We start from the raw sequence: 24,083 nt of genomic DNA on the forward strand, positions 1-24,083 counted from the left end.
AAAAAAAAAGTAGAAAACAACCCAATGTCCATCAGCTGACGGATTAATAAACTAAATGTAGCATATATCCATAAAACTTTACTTTTTTTTTTGGAGACAGGGTCTCGCTCTGTTGGTCAGGCCAGACAACAGTGGTGTCATCATAGTTCATTGCAATCTCAAACTTCTAAGCTCAAGTGGTCCTCCTGCCTCAGCCTCCTGAGTAGCTCAGATGACAGGTGCATGCCACCATGGCTGGCTACTTTTTCTATTTTTTGTAGAGACAGAGTCTCGCTTCTGCTCAGGCTGGTCTCGAACTCCTGGCCTCAAACAGTCTTCCTACCTCGGCCTCCCAAAGTGCTAGGATTACAGTGTGAGCCACCACTCCTAGCCAGTATATCCATAAAACTGAATACAAGGAATGTAGTACTAATGCATGCTACAACATAGATGAACTCTGAAAAGTTACAATAAGCAAAAGAAGAAGACACAAAAGGCTGTATGTCTATGACTACACAGATATGAAATGTCCAGAATTGACAAATTCACAGAGAAACAAAGTACATAAGAAGTTGCCTAGGGCTGTGGGGAGGGAAGAGTAGGGAGTGACTGCTAATAGATACGGGGTTTCCTTCTGGGATAATAAAAATGTTCTGGGATTAGATAATGATAACGATGGTTGCACAACCTGTGAATATGATAAAAACCATTGAATTGTATGCTATAACATGGTGAAATTTATGGTATTCCCATTTTTTAAAAAAGAACAAAAAGGCCCCCTGGTGTGCCTGCTCAGTATCTTCCCCATGTTTATACTTCCTTCATGTTTCATTTTGACTTTCTACTGCCATGCCAATTCTCACCTGTTGTACAGAACCATTTGCTGACAGGGCCACAGCTGGGGAAGTGGCAGTTGTGATGACCCCTCCTGCTACTCTCAGCATTGTGGTTCCAGGTTTTGAGAGTTGTGAGGTGGCTGGCACAGACTTCAAGGAGCTATCAGATATTTTCATTAGAGATGCCTGTCCTCCATGGGCTGCCTGCAGAAACAAAGTGGGTAGAAGTAATGATGTTGCCTTTGTTCACAGGCATAATTTATTCCTTATCTACATTTGAGATATACCCTAAGAATTGGAGAGTATTCAAGAAAGTCTTGCCAATCAAAACTATATGAGGTATTTATGCATACGTCTTTCTAATAAGCTCTAAATTCTATGACCTTTTACCTACAAATGTTCTTTTGCCCCTAATATAAAACAAGTAAATGAATGTATTTGCAAGTTACTATTTGGCAGCAGTATTTTCAAAAATAATACGCCACTTGTTTTCAAAATAATTCAGTCCAAGATACTCTTAAAGGTACATATAATCTTTAAACATGAAAATCAAACACAGACAGGGCCAGATTTAAGTGGGTACTCTAGACTAGATCCAGGTTGAGAATCTGGAGAACCATTCAACAAATTATAGAACCAGTGGTCTAAATCAAGGCTCAACAAACCTTTTTTTTTTGGTAAATGACGTGAGTAATTATTTCTGGCTTCACAGGCCATAAGATCTCTGCTGCAACTCCTCAATTCTAACTCATTTATCAGTTTCTGAGAGCTTACTATTTGCCAGGAATGGCAGAGAGCATGTGTACATATCTAGGTCATTCATAGGTCATTCTTTCCAGTAACTTTATAAGGTAGATTTTATTTCCATTTTAGAGATGAGGATATTAAGCTCAGTGACTTTAAAAGGGCCACACAGCTAGTAACTGAAGAAGTCATGATTAGAATCCAGAAGTAGAAGAAAATCCAAAGGTAAGAAGCAATAGCTGCTCTAGATGGGAAAGAATCAGCAAAAGAACTCTGGAAGTATGAAGGATCAAACTGAAAGCACACCCCAAAAAGGGAATGCCAGTTCTCTAGGAATGGGTATCAACCAAAATCAGAATATTGAAATGACAGATGAAAAATTTCGAACATGGATTGTAAGGAAGCTCAATAAAATGCAAGATAAAATGGAAACCCACCACAAAGAAACCACAAAAAGAATGCAGGAAATGAATGGAAAATTCACTAAAGAAATCGAAATATTAAAGAAAAATCAAACAGAACTTCTGGAAATGAAAAATTTACAAGGAATTACAAAATACAGTGGAAAGCCTTAAGAATAGGTTAGATCAAGCAGAAGAAAGAATCTCAGAGCTCGATGACAATGTCTTTCAATTCAATAAGTCAGTCACAGAGACAGAGCAGAGAAATAAGAGAAAAGAGAAAAGCCTACAAGAAATATGGAATTATATGAAGAGGCCTAACATAAGAACCACAGACATTCCTGAGGGTGAAAAAGAAAATACAGAAGGGTTGGATAATCTATCTGTGGGAATAATGGAGGAAAATTTCCCTGTTCTTGGTAGAAATCTAGATATCCAGGAACAAGAAGCTCAAGGGCCTCCTGGGAAATTCATCACAAAGAGGAAAACACCACGACACACAGTCATCAGACTGGCCAAAATCAACACGAAAGAGGCCCTTCTATAAGATGTGAGGCAAAAGCAGCAGGTATATCTTACAAAGGAGAACCCATCAGACTAACTACGGACTTTTCAACTGAGACGTTACAAGCTGGAAGGGACTGGGGCCCCATTCTCAGCCTTCTCACACAGAATAATGCCCAGCCTAGAATTTTTTATCCTGCAAAACTAAGTTTCTTATGTGAGGAGGAAATAAAGTCTTTCTCAGACAAGCAAACACTGAGGGAATTTGTCAAAACAAAACCTGTCCTGCAGGAAGTACTCAGAACTGTATTACACATGGATCAGCACAATAGACACTCATCAGTGTAAAATCATCCAAAAGCTAAAGGTCAAAGGCCAGATACCACAATGGCTCAAGACATAAAGCAAAGCAACAAAGTTCTACTCAACAGGATGAAGAGAAATCCACCCAACTTATCAATTCTTTCAGTAAATGTGAATGGCTTGAACTGCCCACTGAAGAGACATAGGCTGGCCAAATGGAAAAATATACACAAGCCAAGTATCTGCTGTCCTCAGCAAACACATCTAACCCCCAAGGACTCATTGAGACTCAAGGTGAAGGGATAGAAAACAATATTCCACACAAATGGAAACCAAAAGAAAGCTGACATAGCAGTTCTGATGTCAGATAACTTAAGTCTTCAAATTAACAAAAGTAATGAACGACAAAGATGGTCATTATATAATGGTAAAGGGAACAATTCAACAAGAAGAGATAACAATTCTAAATATTTACACACCCAACAGAAGAGCGCCCAGATTCATAAAGCAAATCCTACTTGATCTAAACAAAATGATACACAGCAGCACCATAATAGCCAGGGACTTCAACACCCCACTGACAGAACAGGAGAGATACTCCAAACACAAAATAAACAAAGAAACAATGGACTTAAACAGAACTCTACAACAAATGGGCCTGGCTGACATTTACATCACTTTCTACCCAAAAAACCCACTGAATATATGTCTTCTCATCAGCTCATGGGACATTCTCTAAGACTGACCACATCGTAGGCCACAAAACATGTCTCAACAAATTAAAAAAAATAGAAATTATACTATGAATCTTCTCACACCACAGTGGAATAAAATCAGAAATGAACTACAACAGAAACATTCAACTCTACACAAAGTCATGGAAACGAAACAACCGACTGCTGAATGATTATTGGGTCAAGGAGGAAATTAAGATGGAAATCAAAAGATTCTTTGAGCTAAATGATAAAGGGGACACAAATTATCAAAATCTGTGGGACACAACTAAAGTAGTCCTGAGAGGTAAATTCATATCCTTAAATGCCTTCATGCAAAAGACAGAAATATCACAAATCAACAATCTAATCAATCAACTCAAAGAACTGGAAAAAGAAGAGCAAACCAATCCCAAATCCAGCAGAAGAAAAGAAATAACCAAGATCAGAGCAGAACTAAATGAAATCAAAAACAAAAGGATGATATGAAAGATTAATGAAACAAAAAGCTGGTTCTTTGAAAAGATAAACAAAATTGACATGCCTCTTGCCTGATTAACTAGAAGCAGAAAAAAAAGGACTCTAATAATCTCAACCAGGAATGAAAAAGGAGAAATTACAACTGATATCACAGAAATAAAAAATATCATCTCTGAATACTACAGAAATCTCTAGGCACATAAACTTGAAAATGTGGAGGAAATGGACCAACTCTTAGAAACACAAACACACAGCCTCCCTAGGCTCAATCAGGAAGAAATAGAATTCCTGAACTGACCAATATCGAGTACTGAAAATGAAGCAGCAATAAAAAAATCTTCCTAAAAAGAGAAGTCCCAGACCAGATGGTTTCACACACGAATTTTACCCGACCTACAAAGAAGAACTGGTGCCTATCCTGGAGAAATTATTCCACAACATCGAGAAAGAAGGAATCCTCCCGAACACGTTTTATGAGGCCAACAACACCCCGATGCCAAAACCAAGAAAGGATGCAACAGAAAAAGAAAACTACAGACCAATATCCCTTGTGAATATAGATGCAAAAATTCTCAACAAAATACTAGCAAACCGAATCCAGGTGCTTATCAAAAAAATAATCCATCGCGACCAGGTGGGCTTCCTCCCAGAGATGCAGGGATGGCTCAACATACGCGAATCCATAAATGTAATTCGCCACATAAACAGAAGCAAAAACAGAGACCATATGATCCTCTCAGTAGATGCAGAAAAAGCATTCAACAAAATTCAGCACCCTTTTATGATAAGAATGCTTAACAAAATAGGCATAGAAGGGACTTACCTCAAAATGATAAAAGCCAAATACGACAAACCCAAAGCCAGCATCATACTGAACGAGGAAAAGTTGAAAGTATTTCCGCTTAAAACTGCAACCAGATAAGGTTGCCCTCTATCACCACTTTTATTCAACATAGCATGGGAAGTTCTAGTCAGAGCAATCAGACAAGAGAAGGAAATCAAGGGCATCCAAATGGGGGCAGAAGAGGTCAAACTATTGCTCTTTGCTGATTATATGACCTTGTATCTAGAAAACCCCAAAGATTCTGCTAAGAGACTACTAGAATTGATAAATAAGTTCAGCAAAATCTCAGGTCACAAAATCAATGTATACAAATCAGTAGAATTCATATATACCAACAACAGTCAAACTGACAACCAAATCAAAGACTCAATACCTTTCACAATAGCAACAAAGAAAATAAAATACCTAGGAATACATTTAATTAAGGAGGTGAAAGACCTCTACAGGGAGAACTATGAAACATTAAGGAAGGAAACAGCAGAGAACGTAAACAGATGGAAAACCATACCATGCTCACGGATCAGCAGAATCAACATTGTTAGGATGTCTATACTACTCAAAGTAATCTACAGATTCAATATAATCCCTATTAAAATACCAACATCATTTTTCACAGATCTAGAAAAAATAATCTATACTTCATATGGAACCATAGAAGACCCCATATAGCCAAAGCAACCTTAAGGAAAAAGAACAAATGGGAAGCATCAATTTACCAGACTTCAAGCTATACTGAAGGCTATAGCTGGAAAAGGGAAGATAAATACTGTTCTTATTCTTCTTTGATGCTACACCAAAGCTAAACAAGCGGAAATTTCCTCAAGTTTGGCTGTATTACATGATCTGAAACCACAGTAATTAAGCTTCTCTGTTACATTAAAATCCACTGGTGAGGGACTTCTGATTGCACACAGGATGCAAAAGGCTATAAAGCATGTTGCTCTGATCCTAGCAAGAAAAGGCTGGATTAACTACAAAACCTTATTTTTTGGGAACACATGAGAAGGTTGAAATTTCAAGGTAACCAAGTAACCTGATCTAAGGATAGGCAGGCCTTGTAAGGAGAGAAGGGTAACAGTAATTGTCTCATCTGTGGCAGAAGAGGGTAAGCTGTACTGGCTGTAACCCCAGCAGGTAAGAAATCTTCTAAGGTTTAAAAGAACTGCCTAAAGAGAAGTATGAGGCATCATATCTGTCTGAAATAGCTGGGGACATTTAACTAAAGGGAAATTAGTAGTAAAGGACACCAAATGCTGGAATTTGAAAAGATCAACACAATTAATAAACCTCTAGCTAGACTGTTCAAGAAACAAAGAGAAGATGCATAATTACCAAAATCAAAAATGAAAAAGAGAACATCACCAAAGGTTCCACAGACACTGAAGGGTAATAAGAGAATACGAACAACTTAAAGCCAATAATCTGACTGCTTAGTTGAATGGAAAAATCCCTTTAAAGATACAAACATGCTTCCCTCAAGAAGAAATAAATAATCTGAACTGTCCTATACCTATTAAATAAACTGAAATTGTAGTTAAAAGCCTTCTCAATTAGGAAAACTCCACACCAATACGGCTTTACTGGTGTATTCAACCAAATAGTTAAGAAAGAAATATATAGTACCAATTCCATATAAACTCTTCCAAAAAAGAGGAGGGAAAAGTTTCCAATTCCTTTTATGGGGTCAGCATTACTATGATATCGAGCAAAATAGAAACTACAAAAACTACTGACAAATATCCCTGGCAAAAATCCTAAGCAAAATTTTATCACATTAAATCCAATATATTAGCAAAAGATAATACATGATAACCAAATGGGGTTTATCTTAGGAATGCAGGATTGGTTAGACATTTGAAAACTCAGTCAATATAATTCACCACATTAATAAACTAAACAAGAAAAATCATGTAATCATTTCAATAGAAAAAGCATTTGATAAAAATCTAATATTCACTCCATGCTTTGAGAAATGCTGATCTACACATAGTCATAGAAAATGCATTGTTTTTTGATGAATGGTATCTTACTGTATATATCCTGCACCTTTGTTTCATTTGGTAAGTTTTTGAGATCCAGCTATAGGATCATCCTATAAATGATTATAATATCCCTCACTTGTCATTATTACAAAATTTCCTATCATTATTCTTAGGTTTATACTAAAAAATGCTGCAGAAACATGTAACAAATCCCACTGCAGCACTTGCTTACTATATGGATAGTGGGGCTGAAATTGCCTATTACACTATTCAGGGTTTTCTACATGAAGTCTCTCCAAAGAAATATTATAATGGAATGTCACAAAATCTTTGTTTCTTATAAGGAAACAGTGGGTATTTTTTTTTCTCTCTCACAAATAATATGATTTTATAACTGATCATGCTTTTCATTTTGCTTTTGGTGTCACATTTACACCTCATTTTATTAACTGTGCAGGATATCTTACTGTTTGCATATCTGAATAACCCCTGGGGCCTTATTTTCTCATTCTACTTATATTTTCCCAAACCTCAAGATTTATTCTTATTTTTCTATACCATTTTATTGTTCATTTTCTTACATAATCTTAATTTCTTTGTTAAAAGAAACAAGATGTAAATATGCAAATAAACGCCACAATCAGCACATATTTGGGGTGTGTGAGAGCCTACATTTACCTGTGTAAACAAAGTGGTTTTCTGTCCAGAGATGACTTTTAGTGTTTGTTGTCCTTGTGCAGAAGATGTGCTGACTCCCAGGGTTCCTTGGACCACTGACCCAGTAGTCAGTTGCTTTCCAGAAGTCTGCGGTGATGGCTGGCCAACTAAAAATGTGCCCTATGTTAGAAAAAAATATAAAGAACAAACCAGTAATTTGTTAAATTCAAATGAATTGCTCTGATCCTTTAAATCACAAGGTCCCATAAGCTACAATGTTCTCCCCTTCGATTCTGCAACTCAGCAAAATAACTGAAAGGTTAACGGTTCTGCCCTGAGTATGACTTCCAACAGTTATCCCCCCTTCTCAAACTTTGCACTGTAGTTATAGAGCAGGCTGTTGGAAACTCAAGTTTTGCAATCTAGTCCTGAAAGCTAGATTTAATCATTCAGGTTGTTAATTATCCATCTTTCTCAGTAAGAACATCTGAAACCAAAAGTCTACTACTTTCCTTAGGGGAGAGCAAAGACTTCAGTGACAAGGAGAAAGAAGGTGGAAACCCATTCCTAATCTAATCTAACACAACTCCAAATATCACAACTTGACGCTGTCTCTTTGGTTATTCCCTTCTAAGAGCAAGTTTTCAACCGTAGAGTATACTGTTTATTACCCCATGGATTTGGGAGGCGATTAGCACAGTAGAAATCTTTCTCTGAGGCAGAAAGATCTGCGTTTAAACCCAAACTCTACCATTAGGTGAGCAGGAAAATCTTGGATAAGTTACTTATGTCTTCCTGAATCTCCATTTTCTCTTCTCTCAAAACAAGCCCAAAACAACATAGATTTATAACATAGCTAAAATGTTAGAATTGACCCCTGATCCGAGAGCTGGAAAGGTAAATCAACTATCATTAAAAGCAGTTACCGAATAGCTAAATGATTTAAAAGATCAGTCACAAATAACCAGACCTGGGGAGTTTGCTTGAGGATATAAGATGTGTACGTCAGGTGCTGGGATATCCCTCCAGGGCCAGTGGTACTTTGTGCTCCTCCTGTTCCTCCTCCTCCTCCGCTGCCACCTCCACCACTGCCACTGCCACTGCCTCCTCCTCCTCCTCCTGTACCACTACTACCACTGGCAGCTGAGCCGGACTGGAGATCTAAAAATACAATGAATGACAGAAACATCATGAAAAAGTATCAAGCCATGTTTTAACAGAGAAAACAAATGAGCCCAGAGAGATGTTTCCCTCATAGCACCATTTCTTCTCCTTTCCTATTGCCCTTCTTTTCTGTTATCTACCTATTCTGTGACAAGAGTGAGGAAAACTTCCTAGAGTTAGAAGACTGAAATCTATTTACTCTGAATTGAATGGCAGCTGACTATATTTCAGCTCCGAGGACAGTGAAGAACTCATCTTTGACAAGTGTTTTGACTTAATTGTGGGAGATCAAGAGAGGGCCTGCTACTGACATTTTCTAGCCAAGTGTTTTAATCAACGCTTGAATTTGCTCAGATAGCTGATTCCAAACTTTTTAGCATCTCATCCAATTTCAGTGAAATTGCTGAGATTTAGTGTAATTTTGCAGTACTCTCTTATTTTGTCTCCCCTGACTTGGGAAAAATAAGACTTCCCTCACATTTAAAATGACTCCAGGGCCCCATTCTCTTTTGCTTTTTAAATCCCACTTCAAAGCCTTAAGACTTTTTTTACTTCCCTTTTGGTCAAGTAATGTATATGAACTACCTGAACTATATTCACTCAATAAATATTAGAGTTTGACTTCCTTCCCCACTTTAATTTCAGTGATTATTACTGGAATAGATTTCTTCTCAATGGTTTATTTTGACCCTAAGGATATCGTAAAAATCTGAGTAGCTCTCTGGATTTATCTTGGAATACACACATTGTCCTTTTCTTACATATCTAACTTTTTGACATGCCACTGCTTAGGTATGAGGAAAAAATACCAGGGCAAGAGAGTGGCAATGACCCATCATAGTCAATAAACACAATGGCCATAAGCTTACACACTGCCCTCTGGCAAGGGTGGTTAATTTCTAATGAACCTGACTACTGTACCATTCTACTTCTGATTCAGAGGGAAATAATTTCCTTTATACATTTTCCTTCTCAACACCACCCAAATTGTTTTTTTCTATATGTTAAAGCAAAAGTTTATGTAACCCTAGATAAACTACCTAATCTCCTTTGGGCTTTAAGACGTACACACTAAGGTAGAGCCTGTATTCCTCTTTCTATCTCCAAACCCAGAAAATGTTAAGAAGTACACCTAAATAATGTCAGGCAGAAACACTTGATTCTAATCCTATTTCTATCCCCTTTAAAACGAAAACAGACTTCCAGCTACTGAAAAGAAGACAGATCTTCCCTCAGGTATGACCAGACAATTTTCAGATGCCACTGAAAGGAAGAACTCTTCATTTACAGTTCACGCAGACAACTTTCTCCCAACACAGCCTTAACAGCTATCTCCTCCAAGCCATTCATCCCTGATCCCAAACTGAACAGTAAACTCACTTCTAGTTAAATTACCCATATGTTTTAAATCCATTTGGGCAAATGCTACCATTATAGCATCAAACAGTTATAGAAATGCTTCCTGAAATAAGTAAAAACTGCCTCTCAGGCAGATGACATAAACATACTCAAAGACCCAAGAACCAAATGATTTAACTAACTAGCATTGTTGGTAGCTCGCAGGATGGCTCCTTGAGGGATCAGCAGCAGTTTTCCTTTTCCTGAAGGATTCTTGCTGTTTGTGGTAAGGTAGAGTTTAGTGCCAGGAGGCAAATTTGCCAAGTTGGCCAAATTAGTGGCTGGGAGCTGCAGCGTTGCCATTACTAAAGTGGTAAAGGAAAAAAAAAAAGGAGGAAAAACTGTAAGATAAATGGAACTAAAGGTAACACTCTGAAATTAAAATAGGGGCAATTAAATCTTATACAAAAACACTAACGAACAGTAAACTTACAGTTTGTTTCCTAGGTGCACAATGCTTTAAAGGCTGACAGTCTTAAATATCTTGCTAATTAAAAAATAATTTAGACCAGAAGAGCCTGCCATAAACTCATTTACATCTGTATATAAATAGGGTGAGCCGATTTCCTGGTTTTGCCCAGAACAGTTTCAGGTTACACCTATGTTCCATCGTAATTATGAATAGTGATTCCTTCTACTCTCAAAGTACTGTGGGCTAGACAATTAATTCAACAATCACCCTATCTATGAATGAATACACATTTTCCCCCATTTGTTTAAAGTCAAAGTTAGGGCAAGGTCTACTGTCCTAATTGGCAAGTACAGTTGGCCCTCTGTATCCATGGGTTTAAACAACTGCAGATCAAAAATATTCAAATATTGGCCGGGCGTGGTGGCTCACGCCTGTAACCCTACCACTCTGGGAGGACGAGGCGGGTGGATCGCTCAAGGTCAGGAGTTCGAGACCAGCCTGAGCAAGAGGAAGAACCCCTCCCAAAAAAAAAAAAAAAAAAAAAAAAATTCAAATATTTGAGGAAAAAAAAAGGATGGTTGCATCTGTACTGAACATATACAGACTTTTTTTCTTGGTATTCCCCAAACAACACTATATAACAACTATTTATATACCATTTACATTGAGCATTTATGTTGTATTAGGTATTGTAAGTAATGTATATATGATTTAAAGTATACAGGAGAAGCCGAGTGTGGTGGCTCTCACCTGTAGTCCCAGTTACTTGGGGAGGCTAAGGCAGGAGGAATGGTTGAGGTCAGGAGTTTGAGACCAGCCTGAGTGATTAAGACCCTATCTCTTACCAAAAAAAAAAGTATATGGGAGGATATACATAGGTTATATGCAAATACTATGCTGTTTCACAGGAGGGACTTGAGTATCCATGGATTTTGGCGTCTGCAAGCAGGGGATCCTGGAACCAATCCCTCACGGATACCAAGGGACGACTGTGTGCATGTGTGTAAATTTAAAGCAAACTACTTACACACCTCTATGTAAAATGTTCTATAAAAAATAACAAACGTTTTTATATACTTCTTATAGCATCAACCTAACTGGGCTTTCCTAGGCAGGACCAGATATCAGACAAAATCACCAGCAAAAGAAATTTTGGACAGAGCTGCTGCTGAAAGGACCCCCATGATTATTAGTTACCTGAACCCTGGGATCCACTCTTCTGAGGACCAGCAGCAGTGACCTGAGCCTTGGTTAAGGCCTGCACCGGCTGGGCTACAATGGTTCCTCCACCTCCACTCACAATTGCTTTGGCAACTCCTTGGGTCACAACTTGCTTTGGACCAACTGCTTTGGCAACAGAAGAGCTGGCCTTGGCTACAAGGATTTGGCCACCACTGATTGCCACAGCCTGTTTCACTGTTGAAGGTAAAGCAGACCCAACTGGCACCCCAACAACCTGTTCAAAATAGAAAAGAGTCCAACAGTGCTGCTTCTCATAGTCCCTTTGAGAGCTCTTAGAATAGCAGTCACTCTGTTCTAGCAAGGAGCAAAGGCCTAGCTATAACACACGGAGTCTAATTCAGTCATCTAAGAATGCTATCTGGACAGATGTGAAAGAACAACCATTATTTCTTACATTTTGGATATTATAATAGTAAAAGATTAAAGACTGTTGTCTTACCTTGCCTACTTTTATAACTTACTTTGATAATAAATCATTTTTTAATAGAAAATTTGGGAAATTCATAAGCATAAAGAAAAAAACTCTACTCATTCAGAAATAATCTCAAACATTTTTAATGTATTTACTTCCAATTCTTTCTAATGTACATTTTAAAACGACAGAATTGGGATCACATTGTACATATAGTTTTGTAACTTTTTAAACATCACAAGCATTTTCCAATGTTATTTTTAAATGACCAAATAAGAATATATTAGAATAGACAATATCATAATCTACGTAGGAGAACATTTCACTACTGTTGGATATTTGGGTAATTTAAAATTTTACATTATAAAAAACTGTGCAATAAACATTCTCATATAAGAACTATAAATTCCAGTAGATACTTTTAAATATCACCTCTTCAGTAACTTCTATATTATCCCCATCTGAAATGATAATCTCTTCTTTCGTCTCTGTAACTTCTAACAGCTCACATCACTTATAATATACAGCACTTCTTGCGACTGAATTTTAAGAAAAGTTATCTTTTTCGCTATGTCTTCCTAATCTTTCCTTTCCTTGAAGGTGAATACTTGATTCAAAATGTTTAAGCAAGAATAATATTTAACTGGATTTTTTAAAAAAAAGACCTCAATATCCAAATAATTAAAGTTGGAAATATCTGGCTCTGAAAGTAAAGTGAACCCTTTCAAGTAAAAAAATACTCTGGAGCTCTTTTAAAACAAAGTAAACAGTTAAATTAGAGGAAACTAATTAATGTTAAGTTGGGACATTGTTTCCCACTCCCATTTCTTTATTTCATAAAAAGAACTCACCAGAAACTAGATGAAAAGACTTTCATAAGAGTGTAAGAAATGCAAATGATCTGCCTTCTTAAGGCAAAAAAGATAAAATAGAAAGTGCTTTTTACATATCAGATTGGGGAAAAAAAAGTTAAAAGTCTGATAACACCAAGAATTGGCTAGAGGCTATGGGGAAATAGGAACTTTAGTCCACTGCCGGTAGAAAGGTAAATTTCTACAGCCACTCTGGAGAGGCACTGGCGTATCTGCTAAAATTGAAAATTCACATACCCCTAACAGTAGGAATTCTACTTTTAGGAATATATCCCACAGAAATTTTAGACTTGTGCTCAAGGAAACGTATAGAATAATGTCCAAGGGAGCATTATTTGTAATTTCAAAAAACTATTAGGAACCTAATGTCTATAGCATATAACAACATTATAATATGTACAGATAGAGGAATGGATAAACCGTGATTTAAGATAGACAATGGAGTATCATACATTAGCAAAAATGAATGAAGTATAGGGAGTCCCAAAAGTCTCCATACGAAGGAAAAATTTTGTAAATAAAGGTACATTTAGCTACAATTTCCTGTTTTCCCTATGTATGGTGACTTTTGGGACACCCTGTAGAAGCATATATATTTTAGCATATAAAGACTGCAAGAATACATATTGAGTGAAAAGGGACATACATAAAAATATATATACAAATATCTTTCATGAAAAGCTTCAAAACACAAATATTACATGTTTTCTATGGCTATATATTTATGTAATAGAAGTATGGACTGGAAGGCTACACATCAAAGGTCATGACAGTGTCGCTTCTAGGAAGAACAAAGTGGACTACAACTTTTATCAGTCATGTTTTATTTGCAGAACAAAAGATCTGAGCTCTTGGAGAGCCACTTGCAACTGTCAACTGTCATCCAGCAGCTTGACTTCATTAATGATTCCCAATAACTCTTTGGGGGAAAAAGAGGAGCTGTGCTTCACTATTGGGTATTGACAATACTTAATTTTGCATCCTTTAATTAGCAAAGAGTTGGTAAACTGACTTCCTTTTTGAACAGGGAAGGTCTAAATCTTTGGCACATGACTGGAAAAATTGGGGGCATATTTGACACCTTTTAAAAACTGCCCTTTAAACAGAAAAATCTGCTGCTGTAATATTAAAAACATTCGATTCATATGAGAATTGGTTACAAATTCAAATTTTCATGTCACCCATGAGAGGTGACAGACTAATCACTTGGCCTTATGCCTCCCAATTCCAGAAGGGGATGAATGTTGGTGGCTATGCTAAGAAAATATGGTCAGTGCTTGTGAAGTTGAAATTAGTCATGGTGCTAAGATTGCTTAGCTTTTTTTCCCCATTCACAAGTACAGCTGATTTTGCAAATAATTAAATGACTAGTACAAAATATGCAGAAACATAGCTAGACGTCATTAAAGGGGGATGTATTGGTTTTGATTTTTGTATAATGTACTTATGCCTAACAACCTATCTAGACTAGTATATTAAACCAATGTTTATGTGAATAAAAAAATTTTAAAAAAAGATCTGGGTAAATATGAACATGTTAACTTGGGGTGGAAGATATATGGGTGCTGATTATATTTTCTCTATATTTTACTGAAATTTAAAAATCTTTCTAAATTAAAAAATAACAGGATTATTTAGGAGGTGAAATAAAATGATAAATTATATGCCAGTAATGAATGGGATGTTTTATATAAATTACTAAATCATATATGGTTTCTATTCAAAGACTGTGAGTACAGTAAAATACATGTGTTTTGTTCTTGCATAATATGGATGATATAAAGAAAACAGTCTCTAATCAACTGTGTAATAAAGAGGAAAGACCACAGGCTTCTGTAAGCAGACAGATCTGGTTTCCCAGTTCAGTTATACCAAGTTGTAGCTAGGTTATTTAACCTGTTTGAGCTTTAGCATTAGCCTCATCTATAAAATACAGATGATATTTATTAATACCTCATAAAATCATGAAGCAAAAAGAGAATAAATTTATAAAATGCCTAGCTGCTGTTGCTGCTAACCATGACACTTATTATTAACTGAAGAATGGTACTCCATGAGCTGACATGGAGACTAGAAAAGGAGAGCTGAAGGACAAACATTTGTTGCTATCTTCAGCATTTGGTCAAGGCAGAGACCTTGATCTTAAATCCTAGATTCAGTTACTCAAATAGAAATTAATCTTGAGTGAAATTATATAGCATCTGGGATCTGCTTTAAAATATTCCAGGAAGAGGAATAAGATTGGCAAAATGTTGATAATTGTTAAAACTGGGTACTGGGTACATGGGATTCATTATACTATTCTACTTTTATGTATGTTTAAGGAAGGAGGGAGGGAAAGAAGGAAGAAACAAAATAAACGAACCAATGAAAAAAAGCAAGTTAGCCCAGAATGGAGATGAGAAATTCCCCCAGCTCTCCAAGCCTGTTGAAATACCCTACTTTTCTTTAACTGTATGAGCCTCATTCTGTAGGGGACCTGGGAGTTTCTGTGGCCACAGAGAGGGGTGAGGTCATTTCCCTAGAGATACGGAGATACAGAAACCCTTCTTACTAGTCAAGAACTTTCCTGTACATTTATAAAAAGTTTCTTTATATAGAAAAACATTTTTGGGGTGTGGAAGAAACTGCTAGTTGAACTCCAACTATCTATTCTTTCCTTTTCTCTCATATAGTAACAGGCTCCAATTTTTAGTTGGGCACATGGTCTCATACAGAATCACGACTGTATTTTCCAGCCCTCTTGCACCTAGGTGTGGCAATCTGATTTCTGGCTAAAGAGACGTGAGCAGAAATGATGAGTGTAACTTTTGGGCTGTGCCTGCCCTTGGTTTTCCCCTTGCTCCCTTCCTGCTGGCAACAAGTGTGAACATGGTGACACAATATGAAGTGCTTATCTTAGCCCACAAGCTGAAAACCAAAATTTGACAATGCCAGGCAAAAAGGCAGGAGGAGTTTAGATTCTTGAAGACCATGGAACCACCAAGCAAAACTGCTCACTGGTCTTTTATGTGTGAGAGAGAGAAATTTATTTAAGCCTCTGGTGTTTAGATTTCTCCGCTATAACAGTTCCACTTTTTTCCTAAGACAAGAATCTTCACATCTCCTAAACACATCAAACTTAATAATCTATTTCATAAATTAAATTACAGACAGCTTATTTTTATGTTCCTAAACTAACAAAGAAAGCAAAGACTTTAAAGGAAATCAGTACATACATAGTGGACCTATTTTGATCTTTTTCCCAAAATTCCATACATCTGACTTACTTTTCCCTTCTTGTGCCAACTGCTTCAAAGTTTCCAGGCTATGACACACTTAATCTCTCCAAGAGCCTGATAAAACATGATGTCCCAAACTGGCCACAGGAGAGCAGTCTTTACTATTAGTTTATCCACTACGTGCAACCACTTGCAAGATGAATGCCCTTGCCCCACTTTGTTCTAGAAAACAAAAGAATGAGGAAGTCTGCATTCTATTAGGAAAAATTCTAGGCCCAGCTGATTATGGACACCACATGGAAGGAGGGTAAGGCCTCTGAAACTAGACACTATAACCCCAAATTAATTTAGCTTTTTTTAACAGCACACTTCAGCCTCGAACCTGAATGCACCTACCACCTAACTCTTCTCATCCTCTCACACTTCTCTGTATTGCTAATTTCCTCCTAGTTTTAAAAAGCAGACACCCATTGCTCTGTATTTGTTATAAATACTTCACTTGGATTCAATGTTTCTATTTCTGCCCTCCCTGTGCCCTGTACATACCTTTGGCAAGTTAAAATTTACTTCAGGGGAAGATTCTGTATATGTGATTTTTCCCTCCAGATACTAAAAAATACAACCATTTACAAGTTAAGTGCTCAATGGTAACTATTACCATGGTACTTGGGCACGTATACACATGACATTCACATTAGCTACTATTTACTGAGCACCTGCTCTGTGCTAGGTCCTTTATATACAATGATCTAAATCTCCTACAACTCTGAAAGACAAGAGGTATTATTCCCTTTTATTAGATGAAAAAACCAGGGTTGAGAGGTTAGGTAACCTGCCCAGGTCACAAAAGTAGTAAGTGGCTGTGATCTGCAACAAGCTCTAATTCCAAAGCTCAAGCTCTTTTTACTATACCATACTGCTTCCTTCCCACGTGAACCCATTTATTCCTCAGTTGCCCCCTTTCTCGTCAAAGGCAGCACCTCTCTCCACTTTCAGGAAAAACATAAGCTGTGTTTCTGTTTTTTTTTTTAGAATTCAAAACATTTTTTAATTTTAATTTTTTCTATTTTCCACATACATGAACTATATGGTCAAAATTTCTTTTATAAGTAATGTGCAAGGGTGAAGTATTGAAAAGTTTGTTGTTGTTTGGGTTTTGCTATTTTTAAATTTCAGAATATTACAGGGGTACATGTTTTAGTTACATAAATTTACGTTTTAGTTACATAAATTGCTTTTGTACTGTTTGAGTCAAAGTTATAAGTGTGCCTATCCCCAAGAAAGTGTGCATTGTACCTGTCAGGGGTGAATTTACCCATCCCCCTCTCGACCTCCACCACCTGCTTGATTTCTGATGAATGTTATTTCCATATGTGCGTATAAGTGTTGATCAATTAGTTCCCATTTAATGGTGAATAAACTGTGTTTCTAGTGTGCCAATGTTGTATGGGAAACAGTACCACTTTTTCCATCCTCTTGTTTTCTGGCATAGTTTCTAGGAATGCCCTTTGCAATAACCAGGGACAGTCTGTTCTTGTAGTTGGCTCCTTATCCCAAGTGCAAAGTATGCACTAAATTTCCTAGACAGCCAGCCATGACTTTTTTCATGCTCTACTGCTTCTTTGCAGTTCTTTCACATTCTGCTGTGGCTCTTCTTTTCGGGCATCTTTAAACTGTATTCAGGGCATTCTAACACAAACCCCACCTATTTTCTCTTAGTTCTATATTACCATTACGTAGATGGCAATGTGTCAAGACAGTACAGTTGTTGAGCATTACTAGAGGAATGGACTGGCAAAAAGTGTAGATTAAACTTCTCCCTCAGCTTCTCATCATAAATAGTGATGCTAGATTGACTGAAAATCTAAATTGGTAAAACCATACATTCCTATGTGAAGCAAAATAAATTTTTAGGAACATACAGCAGAACAAGTGTGAATAGAGAGTTCAGATGACAATAAATGTTCACTAAAGGAGGTTGACAGATGCTTACCTGTGGGGCCAAAACAATAGTGGGAGCATTGGGAGGCAGTTGGGGATGCCTGTCTTAATGATCCTGGCTATGGAAGCCCCTAAATCAAATCTGATGCTACAGCTCCATGGTTCCTTAATTTGCCTAAGCATACAGATCAGCAGGGAAAAGCTGATCAAAAATCCAGATTCCTAAGGCTCTCAAGAAGATTCTGATTCAGTAAGTTTGAGATGGAGGAATATGTATCTATATTTTTTTAATCAGCAGATAATTCTTACACCAGATATGGCTGGGAAAGTAGTTAATAAACTTTTACAGAACTTAAAACCACCTGTAACTCCATGAATTTTTATCTTGATCCTTATCTAGCTATGTAATATTTAAAATCTTTTTCTATTTTAGAAATATTCCTCTCAAAGCAATTCACTCTCCCTAGACAAGCTGGCTTTCAAGTTGAAAAACAAACACCCACATAATATTCTTAATAGCTTTAGAATACACCTGCCAAAAAATTGAGATAATTTAACTCTGGATGTTCTAAAAGCATGCTTAGGTTAGAGACAATGGCTCACAAATTTTCATTAGTTTGAAATTGGGAGTTTGGAATCAGCAGGCCTGGGTTCAAAACCTCTGTCCCTCATAAGCTGTACGCTCTCGAGGAAGTTGCTTAACCTCTCAGGGCCACAGTTTTGTCATTTGTAAAGTGAGGGTGAAAATACCCATCCTGCAGTGTTGTGTGAGGATTACAGATAAAGTAAATATGAGCATGGCATACAAAAGCACTCAACGGATGCTAAAGTTACGTATCACATAACTACATTTCAGTCAACAACAGACCCCATTTCTGACACTGGTCCCATGAGATTATAACACTGTTATTTTTACAGTACCTTTTCTATGCTCTGATATGTTTAGATCCAGAAATACTTACCATTGTATTACAACTGCCTACAGTTCTCAGTATAGTTATATTCTGTACAGGTTTGTAGCCTAGGAGCAATAGACTGTCCAGCGGTCCCCAACCTTTTTGGCACCAGGGACCGGTTTCATAAAAGATAATTTTTCCGCGGACGGGAGTGGGGGACGACAGAGCTCTGTGGCCCTGTCCTAACAAGCCATGGACTGGTACCAGTCCAAGGCCCAGGGGTTGAGGACTGCAGGACTGTACCATTGAGCCTAGGCATGTAGTAGGCTATAATACCATCTAGGTTTGTGTAAATATACTCTGTGATGTTTAAACAACAATGCAACTGCCTAACAACACATTTCTTAGACTATATCTGTCAATAAGCAACATATAATTGTATTTCTAATTGACTCAGGAAAACATGGACCTATGTATTATTTTACAGTTCTCCAAATATATTAATTCCCCTATACCCCCAAATTATAAGGAAAAAAAATTCTCTATAGAGAGCCAAGAATTAATCAACATCACACAGCCTGGACATCACAGGTGTAAACTGTAGCACTCCCCTATCAGAAATAAGGGAAACAGTAGACCCATTTTAGATTTGAATCAAGTGGAAAGCTGAATCTATGAAGTCAGTCACTTTCACTGCCAGAGACAACACAGTGTCTCTTTGCCTCTTGAACTATTTCTGGACCATCTATAATATATGCCCCAGCTCTTGTCAATGATTACTATAGGAGCAGAAGGGTTTAACACATTAACTGCCACATGAGTTGTATTTAATTCACATTAGTTTTCAGCCCGGAAGCTCGTGAAGCATATGTAACTCACACATCTCTTTACCTTGGGAGCCACAAGAACTATTTTTCAAGTTGCATATAACTTATGCAAAGAAAAACAATAAAATCAACAAATTTTTCATTAAACTAGAAAGAATCATTTAGTTTTCGAAGTTTTTATTCTATTAATATTTTCGTAATAAAACACCGTGGCCCTAAGGAAAAGAAATTATTTTTCTAGTGTGGCAGTCAATGCGTCAACATCAACTGACTTGCTTTTCCAACTGGGCTTTCATCTACAGGTTTTTATGGGATCAGCCTCTGTCACTTTGAATCTTTTCATCATTTGTCAATTATTTAGGAAAACGACATTCATTTATATGTTGACCTTCCCATCCCTACCCAACACAAACCTTGGAGGGCTGAATCTTTGGTGACTGGGTAGTCCCTTCTCCAGCAGTTATGACCTGTTTTTGAGGAGACACAGCTATCATATGACCCCCTTTCACAGTCACATACTGAGGAAGTGGTGACTGGCTGGCAGCTCCTGTGGTGGGCACGTGAGGGGCTTCACCAGGTTCCTGTTTGATGATTACCTTGCAAGAAACAGGATAATGACACTGAATAAATATCTCATTTTTAAAAAGCTATTAATATGATCTATTCTCTTTGCAGGGACTAATAAATTTATGAAGCCTCATCTGTAAAGAAAGATTCCACCAGAAGGGTAAAAATGCTGTTTAAATACAGCATTTAGCTATTAAAGGGACCAAAAGTAGGATCTGGACTTGATCCTGTGTTCTTGCAAACTCAACCTAGTCGCTTGTTTCAGAGATTGGTGACATATGGCAAAAGAAAGAAACAAACACACTGTTTGTGCTCTCTGAATTCCCATCTTGCTGGACTCTAAGAGTTGCCCTGTGAACACCAATGAATAAATGAAAGCATGTCTCAGAACTAACATCTGGTCTTAACAGTTGAGACATTCTAAAAAGTAACATGTTGTAGCAGTAGTGTCAATGAACTCCAACATTCCACAAAAACAATTATGAAACAAGACCATATTCACTTGCAGTACAATGCCCTAATAAATACTCACTTTTGTGAAAGCTCCAAGTCCCCCAGTTACAGGTTTGGGGCTTTGAACCTTCGGGTGACTCCCAATTGGGCAAAGAGGTGGCATAGACGCAAACAAAGAATCCTCCTGCTGTGTGTGTAAAAATACATATTTTACAATCAAGATAAATTGGTGATTTCAGATATTCTAGTCATTTATATCTGATACAAACCTGTGACATTCCCTAGAAACATAAACCACCAAAAGACAAAACAAAACAAAAAGCCTGAAACTGTGTGGGGTCTTCCAAGCCTCTGCACCTGCATTTTTTTTTTTTTTTTGAGACAGAGTCTCTATCTGTCATCCAGGCTAGATTGCAGTGGCGTCATCATAGCTCACTACAACCTCAAACTCCTGGGCTCAAGCGATCCTCCTCCTCAGCCTCCTGAGTAGCTGGGACTACAGTCTCGAGCCACCATGCCCGGCTAAGTTTTTCTATTTTTTGTAGAGATGGGGTCTCGCTCTTGCCCAGCCTGGTCTCAAACTCCTGAGCTCAAGTGATTCTACCACCTTGGCCTCCCAGAGTGCTATGATTATAGGCATGAGCCATAGCGCCCAGCCTACATCTGCATTTTAATATTGTTTTAGAAACCAAATGCAAAGAAAAGCTATAACTTGCTAAGAACCTATTCATCTGTGCCCTGCTGTATGCTGGAAAGACTGCTATCTTACTACCACTAATATTTGGCAGACTTCATCAGTCTGCATGTTTAATTCCCTGCCAGACTGTAAATCACTAAAAGACAAAGACTGTTATTTTGTTTCTTTTACATTCCTAGAGTCTAGGCACTAAATAAAGAAATAAACTTGCCGGGTGTGCTGGCTCACGCCTGTAATCCTAGTGCTCTGGGAGGCCGAGATGGGCGGATTGTTTGAGCTTAGGAGTTCAAGACCAGCCTGAGCAAGAGCGAGACCCCGTCTCTACTAAAAATAGAAAGAAATTAATCGGACAACTAAAAATATATAGAAAATATTAGCCAGCCATGGTGGTGCATGCCTGTAGTCCCAGCTACTCAGGAGGCTGAGGCAGAAGGATCGCTTGAGCCCAGGAGTCTGAGGTTGCTGTGAGCTAGGCTGACACCACGGCACTCTAGCCCGGGCAACAGAGTGAGACTCTGTCTCAAAAAAAAAAAAAAAAGAAAGAAAGAAACAGGCAGTTGCAATGTTTCAGTATATACTCTCTTTTAATAGTACTCACAACTTGATTTGTAAAATTTACTCAATAAATACTCAGAATGCAAGGGAAAATTTTTCAATAATGATTTAAAAAATAAAGCAACAAAAAGAACTTAAATAATTAGCATATGCAAAGATAAAAATGGTCAACATTCAAAACTACTCTAGCTTATCTTTAATTCTCAAACACAAAATGCAAAAATAGAGCCAATTTGCCATAAACTGTAGGAGCAAGAAGCAAAGTTAAGAACACTTCTTGACTATGTAATGAAAAAGATCATTAACAAACATTAAAAAATAAGGTCGGACATGGTGGCTCACACCTGTAATCCCAGCTCTTTGGGAGGCTGAGGCAGAGGATCACTTGAGGCTAGGAGTTCGAGACTAGCCTGAGCAACATAGCAAAACCCATCTCTACAAAAAATAGAAAAATTAGCCAGGCATAGTGGTGCATGCCTGTAGTTCTGGCTACTCAGGAAGCTGAGGAGGAGGATCGCTTGAGCCCATGAGTTTGAAATTACAGCGAGCTATGATGATGCCACTGCACTATAACCTGGGCAACAGAACAAGACATTGTCTCAAAAACAAACATTAAAAAATAAATTGGCAGAGTTATGGCCCTCGAGGTAATTATTTTAAGAAAACTGTCCAAATAAATAAATAAGTAAATAAACAAGGCCACTTCCTCATCACAGTAAGTTTTCAAATAGATACTGAGTGATCATTTGATAGAAGTTTTAAAAAGCATTTTCTACACTAGGAAAAGATCAAAGCAAGGTAGTGGAGTCTGGAGTAGGTGATCTTCAAGACACTTATCAGCTTGATGACTCTACCTTATGGAATTTGCATCATCAACTGATGCATTCTTACTGAGGCTAAACACACTGTCTTTAGAAACTAGCAAAGTGCAATAATGCATTAAGAGTGTTACCTTGACATTAGATGTTACAAAACTACTTCCATGAATTTTGGGAATAGGAGAACCTGTTCCTTGGGAGACCTGAGCCGTGGAGAGCTTGTTTGTTGGACTTCCTGATAGGCAAGGCAGATTTAAAAATAAAGTATAAACAAAGTAAAATTTACAGAATGTAATTTTAAAGCATTTCCCACCACCCTTCCCTTTTTCCCACTATTTTTTTATTTTTAAGGGTTAAAAACCCACAACCCTGAAACTATTATGGAAAGTAATACTTAAGGACTCATCCCTATGAAGGTGATCACATGCTCAACCTGAGAGGGATAAGAAGCTAGTAAAGATGTACAAAAGAAAAAGTAAGTATACGTTATATACTCTACTCCTCATGGTAAGAGACACTATAACATAATGATACTGGTTGTTTAACAAATGTGCCAGAATATATGCATTGAAGTGAATGCTAGGTCCTTCAAAGTAGTTTCACTAGAAGGTTATACCTATTCTAATATGCTGCCAACATTAAACATTTTATATTCCATCTGAACAACTGCCTTTAGGGACTGAAAAAAATAAGTTACATAATCTGTAGTCAACAATAAGACCCCAAATGGTATTTCATCACTTAGTACCTTTACCAAACTCATATCCAAAGACTTTAGGCTGATTCCTAAAACTCGATATCCTCAAAGGACACCTATCTGGCATCCCTAAATATGTACAAAAGGTTATTTGGTAAGCCCTGAATGCAATATTTTTTAAAGGAGTTCCACGATTATAATAATTTTTAAAGTGCTTAGCTTTTCTAAAAAAGCTACTTAGAAAAGCCCAACATACATTCATGTGTATTAAATCTAATACATTAAAAAAAATTCAGCCTCATTACCTTATAATCATCTCTTTTGTTTCATTTCTTGTCTATTTCCCTTAATTAGAACTGAAAGCTACAGGGAAGTTTACAATTTAGGAGCATGTGTTTAAATACAGATTAAATAAAGGAGATAAGTAAAATAACGTTAGTGAAAGCACTTCAAAAAACCCTGAAAAGC

General features: G+C 37.3%; 1 protein-coding gene across 1 annotated transcript in view; it reads right to left on the reverse strand.

Moving 5' to 3' along the window:
• Positions 1-24,083, reverse strand: part of YEATS2 (YEATS domain containing 2) — an 82,167-nt gene that overhangs the window by 21,456 nt on the left and 36,628 nt on the right. The window contains exons 11-18 of the mRNA XM_012640055.1: positions 23,053-23,153; positions 20,928-21,035; positions 20,242-20,424; positions 11,615-11,873; positions 10,149-10,310; positions 8,414-8,604; positions 7,465-7,623; positions 843-1,019 (exon numbers count right to left, since the gene is read on the reverse strand). Coding sequence (XP_012495509.1) covers positions 843-1,019; positions 7,465-7,623; positions 8,414-8,604; positions 10,149-10,310; positions 11,615-11,873; positions 20,242-20,424; positions 20,928-21,035; positions 23,053-23,153 — 1,340 coding nt within the window. The remainder of the gene's footprint in view (positions 1-842; positions 1,020-7,464; positions 7,624-8,413; positions 8,605-10,148; positions 10,311-11,614; positions 11,874-20,241; positions 20,425-20,927; positions 21,036-23,052; positions 23,154-24,083) is intronic.

This window comes from Propithecus coquereli, unplaced genomic scaffold (assembly GCF_000956105.1).
Source record: "Propithecus coquereli isolate 6110/MARCELLA unplaced genomic scaffold, Pcoq_1.0 Scaffold10, whole genome shotgun sequence".
In the NCBI taxonomy this organism is placed as follows: domain Eukaryota; kingdom Metazoa; phylum Chordata; class Mammalia; order Primates; family Indriidae; genus Propithecus; species Propithecus coquereli.